The 21,171-nt window shown below is 39.1% G+C and overlaps 2 protein-coding genes across 5 annotated transcripts in view; one reads left to right on the plus strand and one right to left on the minus strand.

The window, feature by feature from the left end:
• LOC107227404 (ankyrin repeat domain-containing protein 49) lies at positions 1-1,444 on the plus strand. The gene is made up of 3 exons (XM_015668536.2): positions 1-565; positions 717-877; positions 977-1,444. The coding sequence occupies exons 1-3, from the start codon at positions 409-411 to the stop codon at positions 1,310-1,312; spliced, it is 654 nt and encodes a 217-aa protein (XP_015524022.1). The 5' UTR covers positions 1-408; the 3' UTR covers positions 1,313-1,444.
• LOC107227421 (lysosomal-trafficking regulator) overlaps positions 1,385-21,171 on the minus strand; it is a 26,730-nt gene continuing 6,943 nt past the window's right edge. Inside the window, exons 2-36 of one of the 4 annotated variants that reach the window (XM_046735371.1) lie at positions 18,360-18,520; positions 16,554-16,639; positions 12,259-14,927; positions 12,097-12,162; positions 11,656-11,810; positions 11,319-11,560; positions 11,074-11,243; positions 10,354-10,872; positions 10,114-10,218; positions 9,700-10,009; positions 9,457-9,611; positions 9,162-9,383; positions 8,885-9,081; positions 8,323-8,772; positions 7,914-8,228; positions 7,726-7,842; positions 7,445-7,645; positions 7,099-7,359; positions 6,634-7,006; positions 6,091-6,524; positions 5,745-5,980; positions 5,298-5,632; positions 5,006-5,223; positions 4,743-4,904; positions 4,409-4,653; positions 4,203-4,269; positions 3,973-4,123; positions 3,743-3,883; positions 3,387-3,604; positions 3,130-3,316; positions 2,898-3,062; positions 2,681-2,817; positions 2,357-2,595; positions 1,935-2,216; positions 1,385-1,856 (exon numbers count right to left, since the gene is read on the minus strand). In XM_046735371.1, the coding sequence (XP_046591327.1) occupies positions 1,655-1,856; positions 1,935-2,216; positions 2,357-2,595; positions 2,681-2,817; positions 2,898-3,062; positions 3,130-3,316; positions 3,387-3,604; positions 3,743-3,883; positions 3,973-4,123; positions 4,203-4,269; positions 4,409-4,653; positions 4,743-4,904; positions 5,006-5,223; positions 5,298-5,632; positions 5,745-5,980; positions 6,091-6,524; positions 6,634-7,006; positions 7,099-7,359; positions 7,445-7,645; positions 7,726-7,842; positions 7,914-8,228; positions 8,323-8,772; positions 8,885-9,081; positions 9,162-9,383; positions 9,457-9,611; positions 9,700-10,009; positions 10,114-10,218; positions 10,354-10,872; positions 11,074-11,243; positions 11,319-11,560; positions 11,656-11,810; positions 12,097-12,162; positions 12,259-14,927; positions 16,554-16,639; positions 18,360-18,434 (10,107 nt within the window). In that variant the 5' untranslated portion in view covers positions 18,435-18,520 and the 3' untranslated portion in view covers positions 1,385-1,654. Of the gene's footprint in view, positions 1,857-1,934; positions 2,217-2,338; positions 2,596-2,680; positions 2,818-2,897; positions 3,063-3,129; positions 3,317-3,386; positions 3,605-3,742; positions 3,884-3,972; positions 4,124-4,202; positions 4,270-4,408; positions 4,654-4,742; positions 4,905-5,005; positions 5,224-5,297; positions 5,633-5,744; positions 5,981-6,090; positions 6,525-6,633; positions 7,007-7,098; positions 7,360-7,444; positions 7,646-7,725; positions 7,843-7,913; positions 8,229-8,322; positions 8,773-8,884; positions 9,082-9,161; positions 9,384-9,456; positions 9,612-9,699; positions 10,010-10,113; positions 10,219-10,353; positions 10,873-11,073; positions 11,244-11,318; positions 11,561-11,655; positions 11,811-12,096; positions 12,163-12,258; positions 14,928-16,553; positions 16,640-18,359; positions 18,586-21,171 lie in introns of those variants that run through there. The other 3 variants (XM_046735369.1, XM_046735370.1, XM_046735372.1) reach the window with 3 other exon arrangements.

Consider the following 21,171-nt stretch of genomic DNA (forward strand, 5'->3'; position numbering starts at 1 on the left):
GGGTAACGAAGTGAGACCCGCGTATAACTCCGCAACTCGGGATAGTTCGGCGTCCAAAAAAGATTTGTGCACATGTGCGTGAGAAGAAGAAGGGTTTTCAAACAAAGGGCAAGCTCTTCGGATGTTTTTCCCTAAATTTCACAACTTTATAACAAAAACCCTACGCACATGTGCAAGCCGTAAAAATTAAATTCTGTTCAAAGCGTTTTCCTTACAATATTTATGCTTTTCGTGCCTTGAAGAGACTTTCTTCTGGCTTATTTCTATCTCGGGTGCCCATGTATCTTTTATTTTTCCGAACTGTTAATACTACTTCTAATCTCGATGCTGTTTCAAATATTCCCCCCAGTATTTCATCCATTATATTAAAACAGAATCGTCTGCCAACTGTATTTTGCGAAACTTTTAATGGTTGTAAAAATGTCATCCGAAGAAGAGGACGACCAGATTACGGATTTGGAGGCAATTCGCGACAAAATTTTGAGTCAGCCACGCAGTGAGCGAATGCAAGTAAGTGCCTGGGAAGATGACGATGACGGTATTGAAGAGGACCGAAACGCGAGAGGTTAGAAAATGTACTGTTCTCTAAGGATAAATTTTTTTTTGCCATAAACAAATTTACAATTTTTTATGGTAAATTCGATTTAAACTGGAAAAAAATATCCGCATAAATTACCCTCATGAAAGCTCGAAACATCTAAAATCCTGTTGCACAGAACCAGACAGTAAAGCCATCCTAGAAGCAGCTGAAAAAGGTGATTTAGAAATGATCAGACAGCTGGTTATCAGAGATCCTAGTTTAATCCATGCCACAGACCATGATGGTTATACTCCTCTTCACAGAGCCTGCTACGGAAATCACGTAGATGTTGTCGAGGTTTGTAGAAAGAACTGATAAACATCAATCAAAGGTTCTTTAAATATACAGTTCGACAAAATGTTGTCACTTTTACATTTACATTTTACTTTTCAATAGTACTTGCTTGAAACTGGAGCAAAAATTGATGCTAAGACCAATGATGGCTGGGAGCCGCTGCATTCCGCGTGTTGTTGGAATCATGTTGATTGCGCAGCTGTGCTGATAGCTAATGGAGCTGATATAAATGCTAAATCAAAAGGAGATCAAACGCCTCTTCATTTGGCAAGTGCAAGTTCTCACAATTCTCCAGCACTGCAGCTGCTACTTCTGCATTACAATACTAATCCACATTTAGTGAATTCCAGTGGCGATAATGCGGAGCAGATCGCAAGACGTACTGGAAAATATTATCCTTTATTTGAAATGATAGAACCTTGTCTCAATAATATTTGAGATCAATTTAGATTCTATAAGTTTGTTCTTTGGAGATATTGCGACAGCAAAATTTTTACAAAACATTGGAAGTGTATTTTGACATGTTACAAAAATTTTATTAAAAAAATCTAATAAATGTATAACCATGTATGTTGCTTCTCAAATTACATAGCAGACCAGTTCGACAAAAATCTTTCTGTCATACATATATTCCATTCACACTTCACAACTAAAACTGGGATACAGTGACTATAGACCTAAACAGATAATATCAGTATTTACACTCGGGGATTATTATAGCATCATAAAAAAAATATTTTATTCATTCTCTAAGCACGCTAGAACTAACTTGAAAGGAACCTAAAGTGAGGATAAGTTCACGAATTTTGGTGTTCCATTACTCAGGCGGCGTATGCCTTCCCAAATTAAAACTGTAGAATCTTCAGCTGCTGCATATAAATGGTGCTGATCCAAAGCCCATGCTAATGCGATTATAGCACCGTATCCTGTACCACTATTTACAATTTCTCTGACTAATCGTAGGTCCCAGCTGCTCCACAGTCTAAAGAAATAACGAGTCATGTGTTGGATTTACTATTGTTGATAGAATTCCTGGAATATTAGTTGAGAATAGGCCTACCGTATTACTCCGTTATCTAAACCTGTTGCAATGACATTGACTGAAACACCTTCAGGAGCATTGCTGTAGCATAACGCCGTCATTCGCCTTCTGGATACTATCGTACCAACTGGACGTGCGTTTATTGTATAGACGCTCAATTCCGAAGTATTGCTGTTTACAGCATCCTCGTTTATAGTCAAAACATTGAACACAATCGCTATGTCCCCCAATGTTTCGCTAATCGACAGCAAACTAACCGGATAACAGTGCTCCGACTGTATAGATCTGACGTATGACAGGCTGCATTAAAAAAACCATTTTAATTAGACGGATGTGTTACAATAATCTTCCCCTTGGTAAAATGGTTTTCACGAAATAGTGAAGCAGTAAAAAAATTAATAAATAAAGGCTTCGATACTTGCAGGTAATAAGTATCTGACCTATTCAAATCCCAAATAACAACAACACCTTCGTTGTCACTTGACACTGCTATACTGAATGCTCTTGACAATGCAATCGCAGTTACCGCACATCTGTGTGCCAATAAAGATGATGCTGGCGACAAGCTGAACTGTATTTTACCAGTAGTTCCCACTGAATAACTATATACACTAATTCTACCAGATAAATGACCTGCCCAAAGCTGCCCACAGTCGGGAACTGATGCCAAAATAGTTATCTGAAAGAAAATGATGAATATTACTTATTTTCAATCTTCTAAATTTAGTTATTCGTTGGTGAATCATTTTACGAAATCCTCTCACCGGATCTAAACCAGATGATCTCAATAAAGGTCTCGGTGGCTGTTCTTTCTTGGATTTCAGTCTTGCAATTCCATCAGTACCAGTCCATGATGCTAATGCAGCTCCTAGTACTGATGCGCTGCTCAACATATTGGCACCTATTGAACATTGGTTATCAGTATGCACAACGATAGGGTTATATTTTGAAAAATAGTCGAGAAAGCTTGTATGGGCAGACCTTTCTCCTTACTGTAGCCAAGTAATAAAACTGTCAAATTTGGCAGTCCAAAAACATCACCGGTTGAGAGTGGAACTAGGTAGACAAACGGAGACCTGTGTTTATGCTTCCAGCATAGAACAGGCTCATTGCCTGGGGCACCAACGTAGTTGCCCCACTTTATCCCTTTAAGAAAAATTGAAATAACAAAGATGTTGACACAAGAGTAGCTAGAACTTTCGTTTCATTATACCTGTAACTCCTTGTATAACTGGGGGAATACTGGCAGATGGTGAAGATGTCCCGAGATTTTGAATTGCTAAAGGATGTGCAGTTCTGAACAACTGTGCAGGCGTTTGTCCGTAAGTTCGCACCATAGTTTCCCATGCTTGGCGTTCCAAGGGATCTGCTATTTGCTCGACATTGAATCCGTAGTATGTCTGAAATAATGTTTTTTACTCAACTGTAATTGGGTCAAGGTATGTTACAAAAAAAAGCCTGCAAACTTACAGCTGGATGAAAGACGTTAATAGCTTCCACTGCAGGTCGTCCAGTTTGTCGAAATCCGAAAACAAGATCTATCCAAAATGGTAAGACTTCCCTAACAAGCTCAGCTTCCAATGCAGCCCTGTGCGCTAGTATGAAAAGGCGAGCATCACCACCACACCATGGTGGTAGTTCTACATCACCAACTGTGTTACCATTTTGACGTACACCAAAATTGAATCCTACAATGAAAATATTAAACAGGTCGTATGCATATGTTTTCGTTATTATTAGACGTTTGTAATATAAAAATTACCACATTGAAGAATTGCAAAACATCTAGTAAAAAAAATATGCAGTATAGGTAACAAAACATATACCTTCCGAATTAAGTAGAAACTCGGGCAAATAAAAGAATTCAGGGATAAGTTCTTTCACATCTGTTGTAGAATCGCAGCTTGTTAATCTCCATGTAGTAGCCAGGGCGTGAAAGGTTCGATCAGGAATATCAAAGTTGTTATCTACATCAAAGTATATAATATATCTACCAGTCTTTTCCACGTTGAACTTATATTAGTGAAAATCCTTAATGAATTCATAATAAACTCACCTTGATATGACAGGAACATGCTTGTGAATGGTGGAAGCCGGACCAAAAAATGTAGAACAGTTCCCGAATTGCTGTAGTGTGATCCATAATGAAATGGTTCTTGATTCAGAGCTATGAGATTCAGTCCTTCCATAAGAGCTTGTTTGAGATACTGAAACATAAGTATGGGTTACGTATGATGATGGTTCTCAAGGTTTGATGTTCATATAATTTATGGAAAATATACGCACATTGTAGTTATTGATATAGTATTGTTCGTTTTTTTTATCTTGTACAGCCATCGGTCGTTTGAAATTTCTGAAAAAAATCTTCACGTTAATGTGGCAAACTAATAATTTTCTCCAAGTTTCGAATACCTAATAAAAAAATGTGGCTTAGAGCTGGGAAGATATTCTCTTGATTTCCATATTGCATATCGAGTCAATTAGATACTCACCTATAGATTTTCGGATCATCCAAATCAATTTTTTCACTGAAGTAATCCGATAAGACAAAAGGAAATACTGGATACTGCATCAAGTCATTGTAAGATCGGCCAGCAAGTTTATTTAAGCGAGTAATGTATTCCCAGTTGGTTAATACACCACTACGCCACAAAGCTAGTGCCTCTCTCAAATCATCCCCAGGTATTCTCCTTGGCAAATTGCAGGCAGATAATTCTGCTACAAACTCATCTCTTTCCTATATCATTATTATAATTATCATTTCAGCATTTTGTATGGTTTAGCACTTCCATAAGATAACTAACCGAAATTTTTTAAAATTAATACCTTGGAAGAGTTGAATGCCAATAAGTAAGTTCTTCCAGTAACGATGAATATCTCAATTGCTCGCTCTTGTAATTGATATCTCCGTTTGTGTAATTCACGAATATCTTCTAGTCGCCAGGCTGTACCACCTGCCATAGTGAGATCTAAACCACCTAACGCAACCTAAAATATGAATAATAACATGAATCGAGGGTGAAGAAAATTTGTATAAAATATTATGAAAAAATAGAAAAGAAAGAGAATTTATTTTGGAATTTACTTACATCGATGTGCAAAGGTATGTCAGGATTTTCAGGGACAAAATAGAGGCAGCTTTCCCCTATAAGAGCCTCCCCGCGTAATTCTGCCCCAGGTGTAACTACTTTGGCTTGCGCAGTTTTGCGAATTCTTTCTGTTGTGTGTAGTTTTTCGATTAGAGTAGTTGAGTTTACATCTTGGCGATCTGTTGTCAGCAAATAAGCCAGAGGTTCTTCCATTTTGGCTACATTTGAGTGAGAAAATGAACATGGGGATAATTAAACGATAATGTACATAGTTTCATTAAAGTCGACATACCTAGTTTGTCTTGACATTCAGGCATTAGAAATCTTTTATTCATTTTCAAATGACACCTTTGCATTCTTATTCTAATTCTTGCAGGACCTTCTGTGGGGTCCAATTCCCAACTTCTCGGATAATTTTCTGGAAAATGCCAAGGTGCTCTTTCATGCGTTAACCGCTTAGCCAAGTCCCGCCATCTGGCCATTGCTTGGGCTTTCATCGCGCTTGACTGTTTCAATTCGTTGATAAGTATTTTACGTTCTAAATTTTGTTCTTTCACAACAGTCCTTGTCAGAGCCATTGCACCCTCCATCAGTTGCTTTGCCAGCGAATCGAATTTGTTACCAATTCTGTGAAAAAACACCAATTACGGTAAATCAAAAAAAAAAAGAAAACTAAAAAGTTCGAATATTTCCTAGTGGGTATATAAATGCTTCATAAATCCAGTGCAACAATACTTGCCTGTGTATTGCAGACACATTGTTTTCCATCCACAAATCACGGTCTCTCATCAACTCTCGTCTGAGCATAGTTAGCTCTTCATTCCATAAGCCTGGTGTAGCTTGATCGATACTTTTTGTGAGATTCCATATACTCAAAGCTTCTCTAAGCTCAGCGCACACTCTGGCATCAGCACTAGGCATTTCATCACGCCGTTGTAAAAGATCCCACAGAAATACAGTGAATTTATGTTCGATCTGTGGTATAAACAGTGTGCAGTTTAGATTACACGAGTTGAAAAGATGCTTCGATATTTTGATTCGATAGCATTGTTGCTTGCGCAGTTTTATTATCATTTCATGACTACCTGTGGATGTACTTCCAATAGCGAGGTCAAGATTTCTTTGAGGTTTGGTTCCTCCATCAAGGATCTGACAGCATAAACCCTCATGTTATTGCTTTGGTGTGGTCCTAACAACCACACCATAATTCTAGCAGTATTTTTTCTTAAAATTGGTCTAGATGACCAGGTACCCCCCCAAGGATTTTTTCTCTCCTTCGGAGTTGCTAGTCCATGTAAAAGTGTTGCAAACAATCGCCGGGTGAGTTCTGATTCAGTCGCCGATGGTGACTGATCCGCTGTTGTAATGAATTCTACTGCACGAATCAGGATCGCACGAAGACGCTCGCTCAGCTCTCCTTTACCAGCTTCGCGAACAACGGTATTTGAAGTGCCTTGTAAACTGCCGTAACTTGAGGAACGTGATCCGTGGTCACTTTGTTCGCTTGAAGTGGTCAAAACTGAAAAGACAAGCAAGGTAGTTGGGATCTTACACCATTTCATTGCAAGAAACTCGATGTAATAATCATTGGTTATTCTTCGAAATAATAGAAAAAGTATTAGATGTACCTGATGCAAGGTACGATGCAGTACTGCGTAAACGGAAGCCGTGATGAGAGGAAACTCTGGCAGTCAATGTGTCTAATTCTCCATCGAATAGTGCCACCTGCGCATCTCTAGCAACAGATACACATATAGTACCGATGCCACACTCAGATCGTTCTCTCAATTCAACGTGAGTGAGTATTAAATGCAAATCTACAACGGCTTGCATGTGATGAGTGCCAGGTAATTCCAGTAATTTTGTTGCAATAGCAACAAGTAGAACATGAAAATCGTGAAGCAGTGATGTAGAACTGCCTCGATGTGCAGCACTGATCAACGCCCTTATTATCGATTCAGCTAAACCCATTTCCAAAAGCGCTCGCAGTGCATTTGGGTTCTGTTGGAAACACACGAAACACCCGAATTATAAAATTCACAGATATGCTGTTTCAAGTGTATATTAAAATTCATAAAAATCATTTATCTTACCTTAGTGACCATATCGGTAACAAAAGACACCATGGGTCTCGCAATATTTGGGTCGGTACCAGAGGCTTTTAAAATCATAGCTAACAACGGAGGCATTCCTGCTGTTGCTGGACCACATAAAGCTAAGCTTTCTAAAGCCATAACCAGAGACTCACTGCCGGGATACAAGGAGATTTGGTTGGCCAAATGCATGAAGTACTTTTGCTTTATAAACTTGTTAACTTCCTCGTCGCTAGCACGCTCAAGATAAGTCTGAATTAGCTGTTGAACGGCAATCATACATGTGCTTATTGAGAATAAATACGAGATTCCATTAAAAATGAAAATAATGTAAATAGCAGTGTACCTTTAATAGTGCAGTACGAACTCTGGCATCAGGATTGTTAGCTAATACAAGTAACAACTCAGGTTTCAACACGTGTTTCAATACTGAACCAACTTGATTGTCTGGTAGCATCCTCAATGCATCCCGCAGCAGTAGAAGCAATCCTTCACAAACCATTCCTTGACAAGCTCTCCTTTCATCCGTCCATACGGACTGCTTAAACTTTAAACAGAAATTTTTCATGACGAGTCTCATCTGTATTTGTATTCACTGAGAACTTTGGAAATCAAAACCATACGTACAGGAAGTTGAGTAGTAGATCCATCGCTGGCTGCAATTCCAGAGTCTTCACCTGCACTGGGCTGTCTCTGTGGACCATTCGTATGTTCTCTTTTTCTTGATGGTCTACCCTTCTGAATCTGTCAAGGTAAATATTTTCAATAAAACTTGTCAAGCGTGGTGGGATGTATTCTGATTTCGAGACTCTTACTTGAATGTTAGCCAGAGCCTTATTCAACTTGCCAGCATCAACCGTGTTAATGGATTCATCGGATGAACTAACAGTGCAGCTCACTCTCATGGGAGTTTTTTTTTCGTCCAGTGGTGGAAGCAGGAAGTAGATATTGTGTTTTGCGTGTGTTACGTATGTTTCTGAAGCCTGGTGTACCAATACTAAATAGTCTGTGATGGCAATTAAACGCGGTAATTCTGGTGGCGCTCCCATTAATGCTTGCACTAATTCAACGATGGCAGTACCTACTGTTGTATCCAAAGAAGCACCTAGATCTTCATACATGAAGTGTTCCTGCAGATGATGAAATTGCCAGGAATTAAGATTTATATGTTAATGCATGGTGCAGTCAATTTTACATTTTACTGGAGTAAAAAGGGAATCTTACCTTGCATAAAGTTAAAAGTGTGTTGACAATATCAACTCTATTCAATTGCGTGGCATTAAATTCTCTTTGAGAATGCTGATCTCTTAACAAGACCAATAATGCTTGTAGCAGGAAATTTAATGTGTCATATTTAGCCCATGCCCGCCAGGCACTGAGGGCTCCATTGATCAATTCCGGATCTGTTATCACAGCTTCACAATTTTGAAATATCGCATGATTTCCACTTGCAATATCTTTTATCAGAATTGGACTGTCGCACGCCGCATCTAGCATTGCTTTGAGGATATGCTTTCCTGCATGGCAACGTGGTGATTCCAAAACGCGGAGAAGAAGAGAAGGCCCATCTTCTGATCGATATTGATTCAACAGTTCTGAATCACTGCGAGCTAAGTGCAAAACAGTAGACAAGGCCAAAGCCTGTTCTTCCTCTGTAGAATTTAACTCGACCACCTGTAATTAAGTCGACCATTATAAAGTGTCTATTGCAAAATCGGCACTATTGCATAAAGACAAGGTTAACAATGGTTATCCTGCCTGGCTTTGTATGGAAAAAATAACGAACCCTCGCGAATAAGTACAGAAAAATGGGTATTCCCCCAACAAGGCTCGCAGCTGGTATGAGTCCTCTGTATTGCTGACATTCCAGACGAGTCATTACAATTGGTGCTACAGAGAGTGGTGGTTGTTGTGAAACTCTATGCTCTGGTGCTGATATAATTCTGAATCCAGGCTGGCCAGGAAATAGATTACCAACGACAGCTGTGACATGAAAAGAAAAAAGCCATATGAAATATTGTAAATGAGACATTCTGCGTTGCAACAATCTCTGTACAGCTTACCTTCAGAACTGGCAATGGCTTGTGGATACAAATGCACAATGATAGGATTTTGAGCTTCATAGCTCAACAGTAAGTTATCTTGCAATTCTTCCAAATGAGAATTAGTGGCGTCCATAACTGTATCCCAGTTAATTTCTGTGTCAGATATTTTAGTTTCAACTGCATGTCTTAGATACGTACCACCATACGATTTTCTCCTACTTGTATCAAATTTACCTCCCTCTGAAAATGAATTGGAAATTTAAACATGTCCTAGCAAAAATTGATCCGGTACTACAAGTTTGGTTTTGCTTACCAAATTTGAATTCTCTAACACCGTTCAGTGCTCCAGATGCTATCAGTGGTGCAAAATCAGGTTTTGCTGTATTGAGTGTGCATTCGGCTAGACTGGTGTAATTTGGTCCAAGGCTAGCAAAGTACAAAGCTCTGTCTCTAGTGAATACAGGATACCTGAAATAAATGTGTTGAAGATGGTGCAGTCCAATGGTGCCGCCACAAATTTATGTGAATTGCGACTAGATCAATCTGTGCAGTGTACCTGAATATCATCAAATTTCCAAGATACCAAGCTCCGTTTCCGTTTGGTCCAATTTGACCTAGTAAGATGCAAGTTGTTCCAGGTTTTCTAACTAGCAAGCCATCGAATGGCAGTTGTGCTCGCACTTCTCTCCACCCATCTATCCACAGCACTACTTCAACTACCGCGCTACGTTTGTTCAATACAGTATCTTTACAGTTCAATGCCAAATGATGCCATCGTCCTGATGGAAACGTGCCTGTTATAGACGTTTCCGAAATGGTACGATTCGTTTTATCGTCAGGTCGGGTTAGCCGCAAAATGAGTTTATCTGTACGAAATGATGTTAATATCATATTATATCAATAAGGTAAAATATATTTGGTAATGCATTCAACATCTTGATGCCGTAGGTAATGTAATCTTGTTGCCTACCAGATCGAAGGTCAAGCCAAGTTTCCAGCACTAATGATTCATAGCCAATTGACATCAGGTGAATAATCGATGTTGGAGTAGGTGGTGAGGTAGATCCTGCCACAACTGTAAATCCGAGGAAAAAACTATTCATTTAGTCTTAAATAATTCCAGCGAGATTTTAGGTAGCACCTATTATCATCAAAGATTCCGTAGGTATTGGATAATTCGTTTCGACCATTTTATGATAATGAGAATCACCTTCTCGACTCCAATTATCTGACAAAATCCCCCAATCTGAAAGACTTTCGCTTCCAGATCCCAGCAGTGGAGATGTAGGTATAACCACACTTCTGTTTATACTTGATGAGCCTCTTTCTACTCTGAGCCACATGGATGCAGAAAAGCCATGTAACCAGACTGACCAAGTTAGTTCACGTCCAACAGGTAAGCATACCGCATGTACAGACCATGGACTACAAATTCCGGAAGACAAGTGTCCTTTCCTGAAATTGCTCACTAAATGCTCAGCTTTCTCTAAATTTTTAGCATCTTCATTGTGAATTTTCGGCATAGCTGTTACTTCTGCAGGTATGGGAAATGCTAAAATAAAATTAGGCTGAGGTCTGGCGGCAAGAACTAATCGAAAGAGAGGTTCGAGTAAGGGCGACAATGGTGGTGATTGGACTTTGAATAGCGATAGATAAGAGATTAGCTCCATAGGAGTAATCGATTGAGTTGCCAATAATGTAAACACTTCGAGTACAGCGTGTTGTAAGTCTGCAATGAAAGAGACAAAGAAATGTGATTCAGTCTTTGAGAATTCATTAAAAAGAAAAAAAAAACACTCAATGGAAATGTTTGTTTCTACGAAAAAATTTTCATCAAAGAATGAAAATGAATGAAATCCATTGAACTGTAAAAGAGTTATCATTCATCATTAATTAATCCTCTATTTATTGATAAGATGTATTTCGTTACCTTGACATTGTGACGTTCTACTAGTCAGTGATTCTTTGAAGCCGTTAAGTATTCTTGTTATCGCTCCCGAAGCTGCGAGAGCAGCGCAGCTTGAAACGCTTTCTCTGCATGTTATTGCAACCCGTCTCAAACCACCCGTTAGTATCACACCCCTTTCACCTTCCATACCTCTGTTAAAATTAAATTTGATTAACGAATAGTTCCTCGCCTGGTTCAATAGATGAGCTCTTCAAAATACGACTCACTGTTCACTGAAATGGATCAACAAATCCACTGCCAAAGAGCATAGTGCTGGATGTGCTGTGGCATACCCTCTGGCTTCGACAATGGGGCCTAAAGGGTTCGCCTTTTTCGGAGTTGACTGTTGCGGAGTTCTTCCTGGTACTTCAATGTCTGCATCATAGCCATCATCCGCAGTTACGTATTCTCCGGTGCTACTGTCATCTACACCAACATCCGGTAATGGATCGAGTGTCATTGTAGGGAGCTGGAAAAATGTATATCCAACATCCCACTCTGACCAAAGATGCGTGAAATTATCTTTTAAAAACTACAATCTTAATTATTCAGAAATTGGCTTACCCTTGGCCGAATTTGTTGCGGCATTGTCTGTTCCGGGGTGGGTTTCAGCATTGCAACTCTCAGTAACACTTCAACCAGCATTGCTATTCCATGTCCTAATTTGATCCCAGTGTCTATTAATGATCTTCTTAGTTCTTTGATCAAGTCACATCCAGCTATGCCACAACCCATTTCAAATATAATGAGAACGCAAGCATACAAGTAGAAACAAAATTTTCAAGTGCAAACTAGACAGAATAAATTTGTTGAAAAATACGCGGATCGGACGGTACGGTTCGTGCGACGTGCGTTCGAGAACTGAACTATATTTTCATTGCAAGGTATTCAATTGTAAAGATTATACATTCATTTTAATCCACAGCTGCAGGCTGTGATATTGATATTGTAAAGATGGTTTTACATCACAGTGTAACGTCGATTCGTCGTTTAAAATAAACTTACCCAATCGAGATGTCAGGCAACACGTTATCAAGGCTTCCATTAATCTGTGTACTGATTTACCAGTTTCTGAAAATAATTACATCAACTTGTTTTACAATCATGACTACGTCGTTCGTGAATTTTAATACAATTATGCGGTGTTATTGTTGCTCCTCGACTCACCTTTTATTTCATCAGATGCAATGCAAACTGCCAGTTTCTTGAATAATTCAATACACAGTTGAGACCCAGGATGATTTGAAAGCTCCGTTCGAAATAATGGACTGCACAATGCCACTCCCGCTGCAGCCCTCCATACCGCACTGGCTTGATTCAAACTGTTCTTTAAATAAGTAGAATCATGCACACGTACTTTTCCAACAACTCGTGAAGATAAGTCAGTTATTATCAAATTCGACGAATCCTCACAATCAGTCTTGATGTTCGTTTCAGTCTTTTTCGTGGCACAATCAACTTGCGAGTTATTAACTAATTCTAACTTACATACATCAGTCTCATGCGACATACGAATCATCGCTTCTTCAACTTCATCAGCCTTTTCACCATTAATCGACAAAGGATTGACATCATTCGCTCCGACTATCACGTCGCTTTTGTCTTCCATAATGTCATTGGATGCCGTATAGTTTTCCAAAATATCAAGTAAATTCTTCGTTTCTTTATCAAGGAAGTGGAGCAGTGAAACAAGCGCTGGTCTATCTGGATCGTCGACATCCGCAGGATCTTCGCAACTAATTTTCCAAATTTCCATTATGACGGAAACTTCCAAAAGGGCGCATACGTTCCTAGTAAAAGCAGGGTCGAGTAAAATTTTCAGAACTTTATCCAGTCCATTGATTTCTGTGAATCTCTCGCATATAGGTGCATTGACTATCAAACTAGCGATAGCTGATAAGCAGGATTGAATCAGGAACTTTGACATCACATTGTTGTTTTCGGTTTCGTACCATTTCAGAGCCATTTGAAAAGTTGGATAAAATACTTTGAAGAGCAACTCTTGGCGTACAAAAAAGCCCGAGTTTGGCGTAACTTTCAGCAAGTGTGCCATAATGACGTAACACATTTTCGGATCGTCCGGTACCAGAAGTTCGGTGTAAAGTTCCAGGAAATCCCAAGAATAGTTTGTCGGCTTACTGCAAGTGTTGCACACATCCAGTCCTGGGTATGCCCCAAGTTCTTTGAACAGAGTGCGTTCCAGCAGGGCAACAGCTGGCGCATATGTGAGAGAATTCCGTTTCTTTAAGAAAGTAACGATGCTTGATAAAATGGCCTTTGGAGGACAGCAACAACACGTACCAGCGGCAGCCGCAACTTTTAACAGTCTGACTTGCAAGTCTTCCGGAAATAAGTGAGACTCTTTTAACAAAGATGTCAGTGTCATGAACAAAGTTGAAATGCAGCAGCTTCGTTTGGTGATCGAGCCAACGATTCGTTCGATGTATGCAATCCCTAGAATATCGAAGTGGTGATGATTTTCAACTTTATCTACACACGATTTGTGTTTGTTTTTGCGGCACTGTCCCATGTGACACAGTTCCGTCCTGACGCGTTTTAAGGCACTTATCAAGGCACCGACCATGTCAATAACCTTCCGCGCTCTTGTCACGGACCTCTGTTGATCAACACTCGGTAGACCAACGATGGTCAAGATTGTTCTTTCGACAATTTTACCATCTTGGCTTTCGGTGAACAGTTGAAACAATTCCAAAAACCCCTTCAACTTTTCGGTAGTTCCTCGCTGATGAAGCAGGCAGTACAAAAACGTAATGATTCCGTAAGTAGTGGCGAAAATGAATTCCTGAAGAAGCGAGCCCTCCTCAGGCAACATAACTGATACCGGCCTGCTACAAGCATCCTCCAACAACCTCAGGGTCATAGGTAACAAGCCGTTGTGGATAACGGCAGTTGTCGGCTCATCTGCTCTGAGTACGCGCTCAAGTGCTGTGAGCATCAACCTTGCGGCGGCTGCTTTCAAAGAGGCAGATTCGGTGCCGGTTAAATTTGCACCGTCGATCCCGAACTGCAGAGACCAGAGAGTATCCAGAGCAAATTTTAGGACCTGAACAGCGGGCGTTTGTTCAGCGGGAGTATCGTAGTCCCTCAACCCTTGGAGAAGCTGGATGATGAGTAAACTGGTGTCAAAAGGACTGATGAAAGTGTTGAAGATGGCTTCTATGCGCTCGTCGATAAAATATTTAGGGGTTCGTTTGACCGGGCGGGATGGTAGCTGATAAAGGGGAGTGTCCCATTTTTCTTCCTCGTCACTTCTCACGACAGATGTGAAATATTCGAAATCCATTGGATTCAATCGTATCTTCAAAGTCAATGATCTTGCTTGGTCAATTCCATCTGTAAGCATTTCCGATTCACTGCTGATATTCTCGATGGAAGCTTTGGTCTCGGTTTTTTGTTGGGACAATGTCTTCGCCCCCATGCTATGCTTCCGAACTTTCTTCCGTTGCGCATGGCTCTCCGAATTGTTCTTCGTTTTGAAATGTTTCTGTTTTTTGTTTGGTATTATATTCACAGTGTCAACGATGTCGTTGTTGCAGTGGAACTTTATGTAGGGATTCTTCGGTATTGCACCATCACTTTCTTGAAACGCCACTGGGTACAGTGCAACAAGTAACGCAACCAATTCCCTCCCACAAGAAAGTCCTCGTACACCTAGCAGGTGCAACGCAGCTAAACATCGCCACCCTTTACCCCGCACTAAGTACTTTCTGAGACCCTTGAGCTCTCCGCCTTCTGTACGAAATGCGCAGAGCATGTGAACGTCGGATAACAATTCGCAGGCGACAAGAGTCGCGACTCCACCTCCACCTCCTGAACTAAAATTTATTCAAGGAAATTATTTTTTTATTATAACGACGTGCATCCCTCGATTTTTAAAGTAGACAACAAAGAGTGATTACAATCCGTATCAAGCTGAGGTCGTGCTCGAAGTTTTATTTGTCGACAATTAATCGCATACGAACATCGTATAAAGTATAATTATAATTTTTTATCATGCATAAATTATGTGTTATTGATTGTGACCCTTGAATAAATGATACCTACATGTGTAACTGTCATGGGATTGAATTACACGAACAAAGATATAACGTTATTGCCATTGAAAATCTAAATAATGTGATATCGCAATGCATAGCGTCGGTCAATTCATTAAACTTCGACTAATTTATCTTTATGCGAATATAAATAACATAAAACTTAATTAGTAAGTTTTATGTATCACTTTTTAATTGCTTGTGTGTAGTTGCAGGGGTGTTAAAAAAATAAATTTCAGAAACTCCACGCATTATATAATTTGTCTGCACAATCTCGAGCAAATAAGTCTCGATAGACACGAATTTTTTCGATTAATTATTAGTTTATGGTAGAATTCCGCTGAATAATTTGCAGTATGAATTTATGAGAGGAAAGCTTTGAAAAAAAAGGAACAACTGATTAAACAATCGGAGAATTGCTCAGCTTCATAAAACACACTCTGCACGAAATTGTGCAAAAATTATCTATATGTGTGACTTTGCAGAGTTAAAATTAAGGGAAATAAACAGCACTCACAATTCGCAAATATTCCTATAATTGACAAAAGGTTGAATAGACGAAGAACTATGAAAACATAACATATGAACTGAATTGTAAAAGTGTGTGATTCCGCTGCGAAACTTATTATTATTTACACATTGCATTATAAATGAACTACTGATAAGCTGCAGCCACATCGAGAGCATTATCATAAGGCAAGAAAGATTTTAATTACATTTAATTGTGAAGGATGCGCGAGGAATAATAAATGTGATTAATGATGCTATCCACGGTCCGCGTAATCTGTGCTGCACGTTTCTATAATAACGACAAGTTACTGTATACGGAACTAGTTTCACACTTTCTATACCTAATTACCATGCAATTAGCATTTGCATAGAGTATAACGTTATATCCGTTATTCGAAGCACGGTAAACGCGATAGACGAGAAAAATCTGTGATTATAACATGTGCGAAGATCGCGTAAGGTTCGTTGTAAAATATATAATCATTTACACACATATTATGTAGCAAAATACACGATAAAAACTGTTATAAACCGTCCCAACTATACATTCTGATAACACGTATCTATGCACCTATATTATATGTATATGGAAGTTTTCGATTCAGTAATTATACTCCGCGTAAATAATTAATTGCATAATTATTATATGGCATTATGAGAGATATTTGCCGTAGATAGAATTAGTGTTACGCTGTGCCTACATGTGGATGACAATGGACAGAAATTGACGAAGTATTTTCATTCCACAGAACATAATTATTATAATGTTATGCTGCATGCGCGATAAATTTTGTCGGGTCTTTTGCGATTATTAATTTGTAGGCTTATAGTTTTAACGACATCGATTCCTCGCTCACTAATTAAACATGCAACGAATTGACTGATAAGAATTCTTACCAGAAGGAGAGTGCATCTTTGACATCGCGGCCGTCTTTGACTTGGACGAGTAACTCTGCCAAGAATATATCAAGCCACTCAGATTTCTGTAAAGCAAATGTCGAGCCGTTAATCACCTGGGTTATTATTGCCAAAATAACGAATCAGTCTGCCGTCGCGTTTTTGTGTAATAATTATCACACCGTTTGCAGGTGACGTTGTATCAGATTACAATCCGTCCATGCAATTACAGTTGAATTTTCACATCGATTTACGTTTGTCACAGGAATATAACTACAAACTCGAAACTAGGCACGAAGAGACAAAAATGACGAACAAATTTTGCAACGTACAGAATTCGAAATATGCAAAAAAATTCCTCTGCAACGAAATGTGGCATTTATAAATTACGATTCTGTTTATGAAAAAAAAAAGAGAAAGAAATCGAGCAATGTTATTTTAAGTATAGTGATTTTACTCCGTATCGAAATGCGGGGAACACCCTGTATACAATGTCGAAAGTATGTTCATATATGTGAGATGATATTTAAACGGAGATAATATATTGTTGTATAGAAAAAGTGAAATTATCAAGCTTCTCGTTTGACGTAGACGAGAACGTTATGTAATTGATATATATGTAAAACATCTTTAGTACGCGGAGTTGAGATCTTGGTTTGAAAATTCTTATCATTTTTGCGTGTACCCGTTGTGTCAAAGAATGACAAATTAACGTGGAATGTGAATGAACTCCGTTCCGTCGGTAAAATTTGCAGCATTAGATTTTCTTCGTAAATTAATATTGCGAGATCGGTTGAATTTCAACGTGCTCCAAAAATACAGCCCATGAGAAGTTACACGACTCGCAGAACTCGACTAACCCTAAAGAAGCGTGATTGAAAATGCACCTCCGGTGCTTCACTCTATCTGTATATCTACGCGTATATAAACCAGCGACATTTTAACATCAGTATATCGTCTCCAGCCAGGCTAAGCCGTAAGCTTCATCCATACGGATTTAATTTCACGTGTCACCTTAGCATACAAGCAATAAACAAACGGTTGGAGCTAAGAGGGAACGCGTCGCAGTAATTCACCCGCAGTCGATTCGTCACGCGGTCCCTGAATAAAACGTTTACATTCATTTTTAAAGATTATTACACTAGCCCACTCCCACAATTTGGGAAGAAGAAAATTACTCAAAAAAAAAAACCCATCAAATTCTAAATTTCAAAGAGTAAACCGTGATATATACGAGAGAAAACGTCTTCAGAGTAATTTTATACCCTGTAAGATTTAATTTTATATACACTCGAGTAACCGGAATTAAAGATATTATTTCGATAGTTAAGTTGAAACCAAACTATTTTTGCCGTCAGTTTTTCTCGTGCTAAAGTAATACCGTCCGAATCCTTATTTCAAGCATGCCAAGGACGGCCATGTCGGTCATTTTGTTCGATAACTTTGAATTCACTTATCCAATATTTTACCTCGTTAAAACCGCACATTCTTTATAAACCGATTCAAGTTTCTGCGCGTCAAGTTTGTATCCACAGGTATAAAATTGTATAATTTTTACCTACTCGAAACCTTGTCGAACAATTGAAAATGAACAGGAAAAAATTATCCGCGGTAATCGCATTGACTAATAATAAACAGTGTATTACAGACTCCTGGGTTTTTCATACCGCGAGATTATTCGCGATAAAAATTGCATCCCACGCGATGGATTTTCACGCCTACCCGCACACTCGGTATCAATTTCACTGAACGTCTCAAGTTAGTTGCGTAAAAATCGCGTTTCTAGGTACAGACATGTCATCTCACCTCGTAACTCTGGTGTTCGGCGTGTATGAAGTAGTCCCATAAAAGCTGCAGCCTATTGGGCAGCCCAGTCGTCATTGCCACACTCTGGGGCTCTTCTTCAGCGGATATCGTCTCCTTCCTCGAGTGGGGATCAAGTGACGGTCGTCCTCATAAGTGAGAAACTGCGTTACACGAAAGGTCCATCATAGTACGTAGGCGAACATACGTATATACGAGTATAAATGCAAGCGACACCGATGCACCGATATCACGTTCACCTCGACCGCATCGGTGCAGCTTCGATATCTTTCCTATCCTTTTTGTATAATGAATTCCCGTCTCGGGCCCGATATCGTCGAATAAAAGCGTCAATATCGGCGTCCCGAATACGTCCAACCCCCCAAGGAACTCCTTTTCGGTCTCGCGACTCGGAGGCGGAAACGCGGGTGTCGAAACCCTGACGGTTCTTAATGTTAGCCGGACACGATTCGACGTGTTGTGACCGATTGCCGCACGTATATTGGCTTATATAACGTCCCGGGAACGTGTATATAACAACACGCTACAGGCCGTTGTTCATCAGTGACGAAAAGACACTGCACACTCGATAATATGTACCTAGATATATGGCTGTGGTGTAAAGCCTCACACTTATGCATACATACACCCTGCAAACAGTTTCTCTCCGCTGCAGAAGCGCGAGAAGCCTCTCGAGTGTTTCCAGCCACTAACGGAGAGCAGTAACCCCGCGCCATATTACACTCACCCTGCAGATAAATAACTTTGTACGTATAATAACGTATTGTAATGTAATATAATATATATGAATAAACGCGGACAGATATTGTGCACAACATATATAACACACGCTAATGTTGTTTAACCGCTATCGCGATATTTATGTGAGAGACAAGAACAATGTACACTCGTGAGATTTCAAGCTAATTCTCGGTCAAAGTAAATATCGTCCAAGTAAAAATAAGCCAAAGTATGCTGGGGGTTGAGTAAGCCGGCAAACAGAATTGGAGGCGACCAACGAGACTGAACAAACTTTCATGACACACACAATTCTATTGTAGTTGTACATCCCACGATGTAAATAACGGCTGTCGCACTCCTGAGAAAGTCTGCGACTAAATATTATCGGGAAAACCCGGTATAAAATACATAATTGGGCTCTTCTGGCGAACTTCCGGTGAGCTCAAAACCACCGACATGGAGACGCGACAAGTATAAACGGTATAATCGATAAGACTGAAGTTTGGAACGTTAACCGAGCGAAACATGAGGGAAAAAATGACTATCTCGCGATTTTAGAATAGTTTTAAAGGAGTTGGCTTTTCAAAATAAGACTGTTTTTTGGTTATCATGATTAACTAAATTTTGTACATCGCTGAAGGGCGAAGTAACGATGTGTTTCCTGAACATCCTCGTTAGAATCGGCAGTTCAATGCGTCTTTGTTGTCACAATGAAACACAAAAAAACGGGTTAATTTATGCAACGATATTAATGTTATACGGTCGCAACGTAAAGTAACGTATTTTATGTAAAAATTCCCCAACTCTCGGCGTTGCAGCACGTTATTATTTATCGTCACAGTTTTATCTCTTTATCGGCTCAAGACTTTTCCACCAACGTCACCCTTCGTGTTTACCTTCATGTAGTTACTTATTTACTTGGGTATAACGTGGAAGGATGGTACCCGACACGGCTATAGTGAATAACATGTTGACTTATCGATAATCCTGCGGTGATGCATACCTATGCACACGTACTGTTCACAATTTGCGTTGAAAAATTACCACTCGAAGGATTTGACTAATTGTAAAACGAGTCCATGTATGATCTGCGGTTATATATTTATATATATGATGTATATATAAATGATTAGTTTCAGGATTTGATAGTAATAAGACGTATTGAAAACGCCAGCCAAGAAGAATTAATTATCTTTAGAATAAAACGCAGTATTGATTGATTATTATCAGTGTTAGAACAATTATTGGTGCGTTGAGAAGTCCGGCGATGATTCTTACTGATCGATTGTTTTCGGAAAAACTGAATGTGTAACATACGTCATGGAGGACAAGGAGGAAAATGATTAGATATTGCGACTCGGTAGGAACGAATATTTAGTATAAAGAGTGTGAATCATTTCTAATCGGCGATAACAAGTTTATGGTATAAAAGCAAAAGCGATTTATCGAACCTCGTTTTGAAAAAAATACTTATTTTTATAATTGACCGTTTATTGTTCACGGAACAGAGATGAATATACGTATGCCGGTTGTTCGTGTGTACGATAATGCATTCGTGAATATTTAACGAATTACGTCGACGCGACAACCAGATTAAGCACAATAAATAATCATTCATCAGCAATACAGCCATATATCAAATAACTGTTCGATCTTTCGGATAGATTTATCGGTAGTTGGAATATGAATCGAATTACTTGTATTAGAAAAAAAAAAACTTCAATTTATAAATATAAATAATGCACAATTATTCTCATTATCTGCTTCTCATCGGTTCAGTATTGTACATAAGTCACTATACATGTAATCAACCGTTTAGCACTCATTAATAAATGTATTTTTATCAGCGTAGGTATAACATTCGCATGGTTGCGCACACAAGATCTTGTATTAAAAGCCGCGTGGTTCAGCTTTCCAGTTGTTAAACATTGCTAGTATCCAGCTGATATGGATCGCGACTAAAGATCGAACGTATACACACGTGACTTGGTAAAAAATTCGAAGAAGAAAATCAACTTCTCTGTATGTCTATATTATTTTGTAAAAATTTACGCCGGTTTTCTAGTCGCAAAAT

The sequence above is a fragment of the Neodiprion lecontei genome, chromosome 3 (assembly GCF_021901455.1).
Source record: "Neodiprion lecontei isolate iyNeoLeco1 chromosome 3, iyNeoLeco1.1, whole genome shotgun sequence".
Taxonomy (NCBI): Eukaryota; Metazoa; Arthropoda; class Insecta; order Hymenoptera; family Diprionidae; genus Neodiprion; species Neodiprion lecontei.

Bases quoted from the DNA above. Each gene is read 5' to 3' on its own strand.
- LOC107227404 (XM_015668536.2), top strand. From the start codon at position 409: ATGGTTGTAAAAATGTCATCCGAAGAAGAGGACGACCAGATTACGGAT. The intron at 566-716 runs GTTAGAAAATGT...CCTGTTGCACAG, and splicing joins AGAGGACCGAAACGCGAGAG to AACCAGACAGTAAAGCCATC. The intron at 878-976 runs GTTTGTAGAAAG...ACTTTTCAATAG, and splicing joins ATCACGTAGATGTTGTCGAG to TACTTGCTTGAAACTGGAGC.